Raw genomic sequence first — 13,895 nt, forward strand, 5'->3', positions numbered from 1 at the left:
TATCATCGCAGGCGCGTTATAGTTTTTAACCGTAGGTGTTTGTATACGGAGACACGATAGATGACAACATTATTAGGCCATCGCATAAAATGGAGGAAGGCTGCGGAGCGCGTTGAACCCAAACTTTACGATTGTTTAAAACATCCAAAACTCCCCACGTGTCTGAAGATAAATTACGAAGCACTCATTGTTTACAACACAGCCAAAACAACCGCTATAAAATATACCTATTACTACAACGTTGGTAGTAGAGCAAACTGTGATTGCGACGGAAACGATAACTTCCGTAAATAAAACGTAGTATTCTTTGACAAGCGACAGACTTGAGAAGGATTCAGACTTTGACGTTTTAGTTGTCGTAGAAAGATATATTTTCCGCATGATAAAATCTAGGTCAACAACTCGTGCCTAATTTTAATTGCGACAAGGACGCAAAACAGAACCACAACTTTAGCCTTCCCCTATATTACATTTGCATAAATGAACATATTCCACCATCAAGGGAAAAATATAGAGACTTCTCTGTTTTCTCCAAGGATTTCTCTTCTTAAAAACTTCAACATTCATTCGCGATAAAGTAATTAATGAGGGATAAGTGGAAGCGAGAATAAGTGAAAGTCTCCTCTAGTAAGATGGAAAAAACCTTAATTTTAATTCACAATCTCATCGCGAATAAAACTGTAAATAATTAAAAGAGTATATAGGAAGGCGGCTAAAGTGCGTACGTTAATTGTACCAAGGGCAACTAATTAGATTCTACAGCTTAGCTAATTTCAAGGCAAAAGAAGATATTAAAAGCCTCACTCAAAAGTCAGATTAGTATATTAGCGATGCAATTAAGATATAGTTTTGTGCTAATTTCACGGCGAGGTTATAGGGATAGTACTTGGTAGGGATAGTACCTCGAATTAGGGCGCCAGTAAGTACTGAAAGAGATAAAAAAAAGGTTTACACAAGCGTTCAGTCGAAATAAAAATAATAATATTACTCGTAAAGGAAACGAAATACGACAAAAAATATTACGTTAAATTTAATTCGTAGTATACAAGCTTTGCACTATAATGGTTATGAATAGTTTAACTTTTTTTATTTGCAAAAATAGAAGTATTATTTTCAATAAATATATAATGTTAGGTACATTTTGTAATTCCTGACTTTAACCGGAATTTATTTAATTTTTCCCTTGAATAATGATATGCTTTAAATCATACCATATATCAAAATTCATAGAAAATTTAAATAAATTCGTGGCATTTCTAAATAAGCGAGTCTTTAGACATATCCGCTAGTACGTTCTATCTTAGAAATGGATATTCAAACACACACGTAGTTGTATCAATCATCAAGCGAACAAACTGGGTCAAATCAGCGAGTTACCACAGAACCATAGAGCTAATATTATATTCTAAATTTCTCACTCAAAACCTTGGGTTCCTGGAAAAATCCTAGCGAGTGGGTAGATATTGGTTTACGAAGTTCGTCTTATTTTCAAGAAACAGTGCAACTATTTCTTTTCAAAGCAACTGCCGCTTTCAATCGAGGTTGAGTGTGTTGTACAGGCAATGACTTCCGGCGCCTTTTGACGGCCGGACTAAGAGCGTATTGAATTTGGCTTTGGGCTAAAATTTCCTTGAAAACTTCAATAACCTTGGTACCATTTTTGGCTGAACACTCGACGTAACCGTGTTCCCAGTCAACCAAGGTCACGGTCTCGGCGATTTCGGCCCTAACGGTTCTTCGACTGTTCAAATCGCTTTTATTTCCAACTACAACCGTTGGTACGCCTTGAGGTCGAAGTTCAGCGACTAACTCCCTCAAATGTCGTACCTCCTCGAAGGATCCTTCGTCGTCTATGGCGTAGACTAGCAATATGGCGTCCGCTTTGGTAATTTCCAAACGTCTCATAGCGGGAAAGTAATAATAACCACTGGTGTCCAAGATTTCCAAGGTCAATAGGTCACCTTTGACTTCGTATTCTCCACGATAGAGTTGTTCCACCGTGGCTCGGTATTCGGACGGAAAATTGTCGTACAGGAATTGATGAATTAGAGCGGTTTTCCCGACACGGGCCGCTCCGAGGACCAGAATTTGGAACTTATCCTTATGGGGTGCCGAACTTCCCCTGCGTGAATCGGCGTCCGACGCTCGAGTCGTGATGGAACTTTTGCGAATGTCAGACAAACTAGCCGTAGCTTTTAATTCTTCTTCCTCCATAATGGTCGAAACGACGGAGGGACGGCAACCTTTGCGGAACATTGGTAGGTTATCCATGTCCGATAACGAATCAAAATTGGCCGTAGAAGGCATCTCCGTTTTGAATTTAATAAATACCTTAAAACCAAGAACAATCTTCAGTAAAAATACAAAAAAGTGTCATTAATAGCTAGGTGTCTGGCTAGATAATTTAAACAATAGTTTAATTTGTACCAAATTAATACGCGATACCATATGACACTTAAACTTTGGCACACAACATAAAAATACTCTACAGTAAACAACTCACCAAAGATAAATAAATCGAGTCCTTCAGCCAGATAAAATCCGATCTTCTTTCATCCGATGAATCTCTTATTATAAACGCTAACAGTTAATCGCTCCCTCTTTACTCCGGAGATTTCCGTTTGAGTAGAGATATAAAACGGAACTAAATGACGGAGTTTGGAGAAATTTGAGTAAGAGGAGGAGAGGATTGCGAGAGAGAGAAAACGCGACTTGTAAAGCGCAAAGTTACTACAAAACTCTCGCTGTTGCAAGAGTCACGGAAGAGGAACAGTGAACACCCTTTATACTTGGCGAGCTAAGAGAGTTTTGGCGAAAGTTGAGCACCGACGAACGATGTTATAGCCCGAAACATTTAGATCACCACCTAACTGTGGCTAACTAGGTAAAAAGCTAGCTCGTATAACACTCGGCGAAATGAGGGCGTAAAACAAGTGTAGCATCATAACAGAACTAACTTACTAAATGAAACTGAAAGTTTCCCCCCTATAGCTCTCTCTCTTTGCCGAAAACATCTGTCCTCGATGCTAGTCGTTCGAAATCACTCCCTTTTAGTCGTCATACACCCTATCCGAGTTGAAACAATGAATATATTCATGGATAAAGAGATCCATTTTCCAATTGCTTTCAATATCCTTGGTTTCGTATTTCCCTTCATTGGCAAACTCTTCGCGAACAACTTTATGGTTCTGTTGTTTTATACCAGGACCGTTTCAAGGGTTAAGGCGATGAGCTTAAGACAAAAAGCTGTGGGACAGATTGTCTAACTTAAACAATTCCTAGGGTCGGTCCTGAAATTCACGTGTAGATAAAAATAAGTACAAATTAAGTCGGCCTGATGTCGTGTAATTGGTTCCTCGCCATTGTTCCAAACCATAAAAAAGACCCAAACTTAACATGAGTCGAAAAATTACAACACACATGAAAAAATACATGGAGCGTACCAGGCAAGGATACAAAAACTCCAGTTCCAAATATTGACTAACCCTTAATTGCTTAACAACTTTTTGTTAATTTACTTTCGATTAATGTCCTAAACACTTTCTAGGACAACGTTTAACATTCCGCGTCACCTTTGCCTTGCTCGTAAATATCATGATATGCCAAATAGTACCTCAATAGCATGCGCGAGCACATTGGTTTTCCCCTCGATGGCGACATGGAATTTCTAGGCTTGAAACTTACTTATCACCCTGATTTCGACTTAATTCGTGACGACGCTAAAAATGGAGCATGATGCGGGTATAGAACGAACACCCTTTAGGAGAGGGTATACCCACACCCTAAAGTGTCGCTTTTTGACACGATCGTGTCACAGCAGCTATATAGTACGAAACCAAACGATGACCCCGATTTGATGCCCCAATGACCAGGTCAATGGTGACGATTTACAACCAGAATTAACACGCAAGATCCGATAAGTAAATTAAAAGGGGTGTGCTGTGAATGGAGATCGAGCCATCATGGAGGTTGATTGGGAGGACATAATTAGATAGCCTTTATATACCTGACCCGCTGTTACACCGTATCCTAAATGCGGGTCATGAGGGCGCTTTGACGAATTGACTTTGGGAGAACTTTACCAAATCGATAAGCATTAAAACGACCCTTATATGGGAGGGATAAAAAAATATATTCCTTGTCCTTTACGAACCTCCGGTAAACAATATTTCGGGGTCAAAGAGGATAAGTAAACAAGGATGCTTACACTTAGGTTAAAAGTACACCGTTGTTGTGATTAAAATTAATATTTTTCAGTCATCAGGGATATACCTAAACCTTGGTTTAAACATAGTTTTCGATTCCTTGCACGTAAAGTTGTTGTTGTTATTGTTTACATTTTAAAGACAGTGATTGATTCAAGTATATAAACAAATTTTACGGTTAGAGGTCTTGAACCAAAAGTTAATATTATACGCTCTTCCGGTTTTCATTTGTGATTACCATAACTTATCTAATTAAATTAATTTAATGAAATTTTTAGGCTTACCTAAACAGCGACCTGCGTTGAATTTTGCTGCAATTTCGCTCGATAGGCCGATGGGTTAGAGTTCAAGCACAATATTTGGGGTCAAAATCTGAAAAATATTAAATAGTGAAATTAATTACCCTATTATACGAAACATATTTAACAAAAAGTGCAACCCCATTACTTTATCTAAAAATAGACATTCCATAGATAAAAAACAATCAAAATATTATTCGCATTTCCTATTCGTAATTTGTAATTAAACGTTGATAAGACGTCATTTAATTTAGTTAATCAAACACAGCACCGATGTTAACAACCTATGTCCCAAAATACGCGTGATTGTACGCGGGGAAAGCGCCGGTGGGCACTTAAGTAAATATTAACAATTAATTATCCATAATCGTATACGTAAGCTCTGAAACCTCCCTTAATTAGAATTATTTGGACGAATCAATAATATAATAATTTGAATCAGGAAATTACATATCTTAGCTATCATATTTCCGGGGTCAATTTTCTATAATTAGAAATAGCACCCTTCAGAAATTCGGTGGTATTTGAAATCAATTAAATGATTCGCATTGCAATACACACGTGGCTCCAGGGTTCAAAAAACGCAGACATTTTCTGACTCTAGTTCCGGTTACCTAACAATCTCTAACGACCGTCACCGGAACTAGAACTAAGCGATAACATAATTCACTTCATAGAATGAAATAACTGTATTTCAGAAATATTATAACCAAGCCTTAACAAGTAATTTTTACTGAACTTAATTGCCAACAACTTAAATTGAAAATTAAGTCAGTCTAGTCGAGATGGCGTCTTGCAAAAATCTATAAATTTCCCAACCCAACAGCCAACCCCGATCGATTCGAACTTTTAGGCTTAAGTCTTCGATCGAGTGTTAAAACACGATAAAAAATTCTCTTTACATAATTGATTATTTTTCGGTAAAAATTGTACAGAAAAAAAAACAAATTTTAAACATCATCAAAAAAAAATATATATATTGTAATATATTTAATTTTTTTCTCAAATTAAGTGGTCGATAAAGCTGAGGTTCGGGTCACTAAATCCCCAAATATAAAACACGTGTGGGTGGTATTTTTAATCTAGGCTTAACGCGTGTCGAAACGGCTAGTTTCTCTAAAGTATAAATTTAATTATAGTTGACAAATTTCCACGTCAAAACAACTCATTTCTAAATTTATGATAAACAACCCCAACCCAACTTTTAATTTTGTATATTGAAAATAATAATTATAGCTTCCGCTTGAAGAAGAATAAAATATTATGTCAGAGTTATAGGGGAATTAAAAATGTGTTAATTTTTATGACAAGTACAAGCATTGTATTAGAACCGTAACAGTAACGTAGAAATGTGTCGTAGCGAGAAAATCGGGTAAGTAGAGATTTACGTAATAAATTATCCAGCCTTTGTAAGTATTGCGTCTGGTTACATGGATACATTCATGAAAAATTTAAAAAACAAAAAATTCGGTTTCTATGGTATCCTCTTGAATAATGACCACCAGTTGGTTCCTGAGTATTTCTCCCCAGCTCAAAAGTCGTCCGCGATTTAGGCCTACGTGTTCGATTTACCAAATATCTCACGAGAGAGAGATTCAGGAAGTAAAGAGGCATTATAGAGAAGGAGGAAGAGCAGCGAGAGAGAGAGAAAAAGAGGGGAACTGTCTACCATAATCAAACTATCACGAAACGGTTCAAAACTTATCGGCCACTTGTTGATAAAACGCGAACGAAACAGCGCGCACCCCCATCTGTTGAGTAAGTCCCTACGTTACACAATCCTTGATATCCCCCTAAAGCCTTACCAAGGTTACTAAGGCCCTGAAATCTACTTCCCACCTTCCTTCAAAGGCGTACCTCGCGAGAGACTCTAGAATCGAAAATCGATCTTCAGAAGACGCAAATAGCCGCGGGAAGGACCATAGGGTGCTAGGCGGGAAAACGGGAACCCTTTTCGAAGGATGGCGAATCTAGTAGAGGATGAGAAAATACCAAAGAGAGACGAGAGCGCATTCCTATAGAAAAGACGCTATTTTGGATCTCATAGAGAATTGTAGTTTTCTTCAGATTGGGCGGATGACGGCATGCGAGAAGACGGGGATGAAGTATGGATAGAGGAAGCCAGGGATCTTTATGGACCACTTCGATGCAAACCTTTAAACCCCTTAGTGAATTGAAATACTAACGAAATTATAAGTAAAGATGGTACGCAGTACATGGCGCTTTGCTTCAGTCGAAAGGGTTCATGAAAAGGACTTCCCTCATACTCATTCCGTCTCCCAGAAAAGAGCTGTTTGGTCAGAAAGCTGGTAAATTTACAGGGCCCAGAGAGTTCGCACTTTTTCCCCACATAAAGTTACAGGATATGACATACAAGGGGATTGAAGGAATAAAAAAAAAACCTATTTGGGGAATTTTTTAGTGTTTGGACTTTGTAGCCAGTCTCGTACCTCCCGGGAGTAAAGAAACTCATTGTTGCAGACTGCTTTTATGGAGGAACATAGCCAAGTTTCGTTCCAGACGGAGTTGACAATAAGATAAGACAGATATCACCTCTAATAAAAGCGTGTTAAACTACAGTTATTTTAACTTGCTATCTTATTGTACACTAAGAGTGGCACGTAACCAAGGGTAAGCGATCCTTAAGCGTATAGTAGAATTGTTTCGGAAAAATGGCCATTTGGGATTGTGAGCCTTTATACGCCCCATTTCATTGTCTTTATATAAAACTTCAATCTTGGTAAGTATCAAATTTAATAGAGAAAAGACCCATTTACTTATTTTAAATTCTATACCTTCTTAAATTGCAAGTTATTATATTTTTCTTTACGGTATCTTTCGGCAAAAACTACGTATTTATTAATTGAAATAAACGTAATAAATACGTGATATTTGCTCCAAAACTATTAGATATATTTTTCGCGCAAAACACTAAAACCTATCGAAACAAAAATCGATAACACACTTTGAAAATCAGATTTCGATTTCGAAATAAGCTAAAAGTGTTTCCAAAAACTTGGTTTATCCTATGGAGAAAATATAATATTACGTAACATTTACCCATAGAACTTGTAGAAGATTTTTACAGTGGCTATTGAAAAAAAAAATAGAGATAAAAATAAAAGAGGGATGGTGAAAAATGTTTGCAAATCCATCACGAAGACGGAAGTCTATTTTACCCTCCTGGCAAGGGAAAGATTGGGAAGAAAAAGAAGAAAAAAATATAGCTATATAGAAAAGCTTTAAAATCTATTATTCAAAAACCCAATTTGAAATTCGATATAGGAAGTGGAAAATAAGTTTACGTAACCACGAATTCTGGACTTTGTTTTTTTTTGGATACACTGTAAAAGTGGACAGCGTGTTTTATAACCGATGCAGTGAATTTTACCTTAACATTAAATATAGATTAAATCTATTGCTTTTTTGATCAGGCTTAAAAAGAAAATAAACTATAAGATAGGAAGCGAAATCTTAGCCTAAAAAAAGAAAACCCCTTTATGTACCGAGCTATAAACTTTTAGGAAGCGGCACTAAAAAGTTAAAACGCTAGCTATTTTTTTTAGGTAACTTTTCATAAATATAAGTGAAGTGCATGCTTTCTCTTAGAGTATATATGACCGATTTTCATATGAAAAAAATTCAAAACAAAACCTTTAGCATCCCTATTTAATGTTATCTCTAAAAGATACAATATATTATGAACGCGATCTAATTCAATTTCGTAGGTGGTAAGTAATGCTGGGAGAGAAAGGGTTGGAATAGGAAAGATGGGGGAAAATGAAGTGAGAGAAAGAGAGGACGAGGAAGAAACTGCATTTGGCAGATTTCAGAATATGTCGTATGACAAGAATAACATCGAGGAAGAGCTAGTTCCAAAAACGTCAAACAAGTCGTACGTACGTCCGCATGCTGACCAATTTCCCCATTCGCCTGCACCAGGGTACCACCCCCCTCAGTTAAAATCAACTCAAAACTGCCATTTTTGGATAATTAACGACAACTAGTCAACTTATTAATTAGTGACGGGTAATTAGGAAGTAGTCAAAAAGAAACAAATATGATTTTAAAAGCGACAATCTAAACCGGAAATGAATTGAAGTTGAAAAGCACGTTCAATGTAACTTGTTTGTTATTATAATTTTAAACTCTATGGTTTCAAAACTAAACGGGGGTTTTAAAATCAGGTTAAGGCCGATTGAGAGTAATGGCAAATGTTACAAATAAACAGTTACGAGACCTAATAGCAAATTAATACGATGCCAAGATGCTATTTTCCAAAGGATTAATACCTCCAAGCCCCCAAATGAGCAAACTCATATTTTATTTCATTGAAAATATTGATGCCTAGGAAATGAATAGGAGATTGAAACACGTAGACCCCGGTTAGACGCAGTACATTGTTTCGGGGCTAATATAGTTAAAGGAAACTCGCCTTAAATAGCCTTCCACTTTAATGTCAAGCGAGGTACGACCCAGATATAGTATTTAGACGGTTCAATTAAAAGACAACCAACCCCTTTCGTCTAGAATCGATAAATGCTGTGGCAAAGCCCTACGAGGGATGACTGCGCTCGCTTTCTGCATGGGGATTGGATATAAGGATAAGATCGGCGGCGGGCTATTATGAAAAGGGATCTCGAGAGGGCACGCTAGACCACGCATATTTTTCTATCCAGGCAAAATCATTTGAAACTAATAAATTTGCTAAGGTGGCAAAATTAATTGAGCCAGAACACTTAAAGGAAAGGTTCAGGTAACGTAACATTATACCCCTACCTCTCTCAGCCTGTGAGAATTCAACCAATCCGGTAGGGGGTAAGACCGTAAGAGGTTCGATTTAGCAGACGCCACTAAATCAATGGCGAATTTCACAGTAGATAAAGGTCGTTCTATTAAGGTATAATGTTATGCAACCTGAACTTTTCCTTTAATTTGGGAATGATATACTTGGATAATGGAGAACGAGTAGTATTCATTTGTATTTAATAAAAATCAACCTCGCGCGTGTCCTAATTAAAAATCTTAAAATTTATTAAGTTTTTATCCTGAAAATTATTAGGGCTTCCATAAGGTCTAAAGTGAAATTTCCCAGCATACCTACGCAAAGTTTCATTATACAGCCGGATGAAATACGAGTAGGTTAAAAAATATTATATTTCAGTTTGCTTTCTAGGAAGGCGTTGTGTAACGTAATAAGAATATCATTCTAGACCTAGAAAAGTGTTTCGAATTTCAATCCTAAATGTCAGAGGACAAGGCTTAGGTTGGGCAATAGAAAAATAGATTATTTCCAGGTACTATTCCATGACGTGATGAACTTACAGTTAAACGAAACACGCTTTATTCTATATTAAACATAGTTCTATGGTACTTGGTTTTATCTGATTATTGAGTGATTTTTCCTGAGTTTTCTTTTTTTTTCCCCCAAATATTTGACAAAGGATGAGAGGGGGTTGGGGTGAAGGGGAACTGTTGCTCTAGAGAAAAATATAGTCTCTTTTTTTGACAGAATAACATTTGACCTTTCCCGCCGAACATTTCCATTCCCCCCTCTCTCTCCCTCCCTCCATCACGACAAAGTTTACACACAGCGTTACTTTCCCCATAGACCCCCTTTGCGAATAAAAACACATATAATTCAGGGTTGAAATTCCCTGACTTGTCCAGGTTTGCCTGACTTTTTTAACTGGGTGACAAAACGGACTTTTAATATGTCACCCAGCTTAAATGGTTGAACCGCGGATATTTGAGCCACTTTAGAAAAATTCCCTGACTCTGTTGAAATCCCAAAATTCCCTGACTTTTCCAGGTTTTCCCTGACCTATTGCCATCCCGTATATGGTAAAGAGTGAAGGAAAGAGAAAAAGGTTCAACATAATTTTATGTTATTCCCTAAAGGTTATAGTTCTCTTCTTTCATTTTTTATTCACTTTTCAACAGGTAAAGATTTCGAGCGGAAAAAAAGGAAAATTTAGCGATGCGACGAGTAACTTACAAATTGAGCTACTTTTAGAATAGGAAAGAATTCTACAGTAGAAATGACGAACCCTTAGGAAAGAAAGAACCTGAATTATTTATTAAAATGCCGCGAAAGATTTCGCGCCACTGACTCTCATTTGGAAAGGCGGGAAGAATTTTCAGACAGAGTTTTATTCTACATTTTTTTCTAACAACGTTGTTTCTTTTCTTTTTTTTTTACTTGATTGAAATGGATTTAAACTTAAGCCTTGGCTTGGGGTGCTAATAGAAAATTGAGATTCTTCTCTTATAATTCCCGCTGAGAATCTTTTCTCAATATAATTTTATTTATTTTCTTTGGACGGTTCTAACTATAGTTGAAAAGACCTTATTTAATTCTCTAACAAAATTCTCTGTGTTGGAACGACAGAGAAAATTTACTCGGAATTAAAATTAAACAGACCTTTGAATTGAATTGAATTGAATAAAATTTCAAATTGGATTAGGGCAATTAAGAGTTTTAAAAATTTATATAATTTAAGGACAAGAATAACTCCAATTGAATATAAGTTTAAAATAGATAATAAAAGGAGAGGCAAAAAGTGCAAAGCAAAACTGGAAGCCAATTAAAGCTGTCGAAAAACCGACGGGAAAAATACAAAAGCTTCCACATTTTCTCTTTAAAAGATTGGATTAATATTTTATTTTAAACGAGTTATCCGGTATCCTCCTTGAATATTTTACTCTTTCATAACTGGTCTAAGTAATGGCTGAAGAAAAAACTTAGATAATGCGAGGGCATATGAAAAATCGTACTAGACGAGATGAAGGAGAGGAAGAAGTCAAACTTTCTCAGTTTACCAGACACCTTTTGCATCTCCCCCGAGAAGTAGTAGAGATTCACCAAGCGCGGGAGAAAGCCGCGAGGTATAAGAGAGAATAGAATAAATTTTCTTAAAAGTATTTTTCACCCGCCCAAGTACATGCACGAACGACGAAGAAGTTTCTTTTTCTTTTCATATATTTCCTCGTGGGTTTCGGTGGTAAATCCGCTATAGCTTTAGCTATATATCCTTCTTTTTAAAATATACTTTAGGAAGGTTTTGGGCACCATCAGGGGCCTAAGTAAGCGTCAAAAACTGCTAGGCGGAGAGAAGTACGTATAGGCATAAGGAAGGGGGATGCTGCTGGTTTGTAAGTCTCGAGGTATAAGTGTGGCTAAGAAGAATAAAGCGAGTGTTCCTTGTATAAAGCGGAGAAGTAGCGAAGCTTTTTCGGTCGCTTAGCAACGTATCCTACGAAGCGCAGGCGCCGACCCAGGTGATCGGACCGGATTGAGAAAGAAGCTAGTAGAAAGATGGTTATACCATACAGATATCCGACCCTCAACTTAAAAACAACCCATACAATAATTACTAGAAAGGTAAATAGCAATCTATTATCGCGTTACGAATATAGTATTTCTTTATATTGGTTATTAAAGATAATTACGCGTATTTTTAATTCAGATTCTTTTATCCTCAATCACCTGATCTACTTTTTCCTCGGAGTGAATTCAGAGTTGAAGGGGACGAGGGCAGACGATCAGCCACGGAGGGTACACCGGGAGAAGTTCCGCGGGGGAGGGTAAGAGTGAGAGGAGAGGTAGAAAAGCAACAGCTTGGCAGTTTACAATTTCCTAGCCCGGTAGCCGCGCGCATAGCACACACTGGTCCAGTCAAGGCGGACGCCTAAATATCGGGACTCAACGTACGAGTTCCGGCATCCAACAGTTACCACCGAGAGCGCGCGAGTTTAACAGAATCAAAACCGGAGAGCGCGAGAAGAGAGAGAGAGAAAAAGGAGTCGGAGAAGAAAAAATTAAAAAGAAAAATATATATATCTTCTCCGAAGAAAACCACTTTTTGCTCCGAGCATTTCAACAGGTCCTCGTAATTTTCCCAGCAAAATGTTAGAACATAGGACATTTACAAGATCGGTAAGTTTGTTTTATTCACATATTTTCTATTTTAAAAATATATAAGAAGCGAGTTTGAAGACTTGCCCCTAAATGTTAGCTTTCCCCTGATTACCAGTGTATTGCGGGTTAAACATTTCTACAGGCGCTCGTAGACTTAACATTAGTTAAATACCCCTGAAAGTTGGCTTTCCCTAAAAGGTTCGTCAAACACTAAAATAAAATGTTATTTTATTTTCTGATCGAAAGTCAAGTGTTACAGAGAGGCGATGCGATTCCCTAAACACAAACAGTTATACTTGTCACTTAGGAATGTCGTTATGTAAATGGGGACATTAGTGAGGAGACTGTGAAAATCCTGGAAGAGGAGATAGATGATGATGATGAAGAGAGGATGAAAGATGGACTGTGAAGATGAAGGATGTGATTTACCGTACTTTCTATATATGCTAAAACCGATTCGATTCCGTATCGAAATCGCCCCCTGGCGTTTTACTCAATCTCTCCCCTCCCTCCCCCTCTTTCAATAATTAAATGCAAAGAGAGTTATTAATGGGCCACTTCACCGGAAAATCAGAGCTAGAGACCGCGGGACTTGACACGGTCGAATAAATTTACCGATATTTCCTAAAATAAAATTAAAATAATCAATTATCTATAGAAGAACAATTTAAAGGCTTGAAATTATTCCAAGGATTCACTAGACTGTAGTCTTAACGATTAACTATTTTCACTTGAAATCTTTTCCACCAACCATTTCCATTTGGAAGATTACGAGATTGGAGAAGTCTCAAATACGAGAAGAGATTAGGTTAAAGTGCTAAATGCGATAAAACTTAGAGTGGATGGCAACGATAAAAGCGACCCTAAATCGCTAATTCGACTTCCCTCTCCGGTATAATCACCAATCTCCAATTTCAGGCCTATTTTTCGCCTATTTCTCTCTCCTGACTCTTATAGCGTGCGGGGCTAACTTTAAATAGGCGTGTATTGTTGCTAGGCGTTGAATAATTGGAAAACGTTGCTGTAGACTAACACAATCTAACTATATAACAAGGTTTAGTAAAAACAAACGTAATATTTGGCCATTAAATAAACAAAACATAAAACGTTAGTCAAGTAATCACCACGCCCACCTTTTAGGTAATTTGAAATGGGAAAACTCTCTGAAAACGTACAGGTTAGGCGCGAAACGTTTTAAGTTGATTAAATCACTTAACATATATATTTAGATAAAGATATAATTCGTACTCGAAACCTTTAGCGAATAGCGATTGTGCTGTTGACAACGGTTCTATAGATAAGCTTTAGTCATCGCCAGACGTTTAAAGCCCAAAATAAATCAGTTAGTAAAAACGTGACAACACCTACACGGATAGGAAACCATTGAACTACTTCGAGCGTCTAGTATTGTCACGTGTGCTCTGGACAAGCATATTATTATCAAAGAAAAAGTATTAGTTTCAAGACATA

The 13,895-nt window shown here is 37.2% G+C and overlaps 2 protein-coding genes across 2 annotated transcripts in view; both read right to left on the reverse strand.

The window, feature by feature from the left end:
* Positions 1-13,895, reverse strand: part of LOC149661733 (organic solute transporter subunit alpha-like) — a 62,085-nt gene that overhangs the window by 39,700 nt on the left and 8,490 nt on the right. Inside the window, exon 2 of the mRNA XM_089843288.1 lies at positions 4,490-4,577. The gene's annotated coding sequence lies outside the window, so the exon portion shown is untranslated. The remainder of the gene's footprint in view (positions 1-4,489; positions 4,578-13,895) is intronic.
* On the reverse strand, positions 1,011-2,326 carry LOC149661736 (ras-related protein Rap-2a-like). The gene has a single exon (XM_089843880.1). The coding sequence runs from the start codon at positions 2,305-2,307 to the stop codon at positions 1,489-1,491; it is 819 nt and encodes a 272-aa protein (XP_089700006.1). The 5' UTR covers positions 2,308-2,326; the 3' UTR covers positions 1,011-1,488.

This window comes from Phalangium opilio, unplaced genomic scaffold (genome assembly GCF_054372755.1).
Source record: "Phalangium opilio isolate 3A_F unplaced genomic scaffold, DU_Popi_V2 ptg000070l_1, whole genome shotgun sequence".
Taxonomy (NCBI): domain Eukaryota; kingdom Metazoa; phylum Arthropoda; class Arachnida; order Opiliones; family Phalangiidae; genus Phalangium; species Phalangium opilio.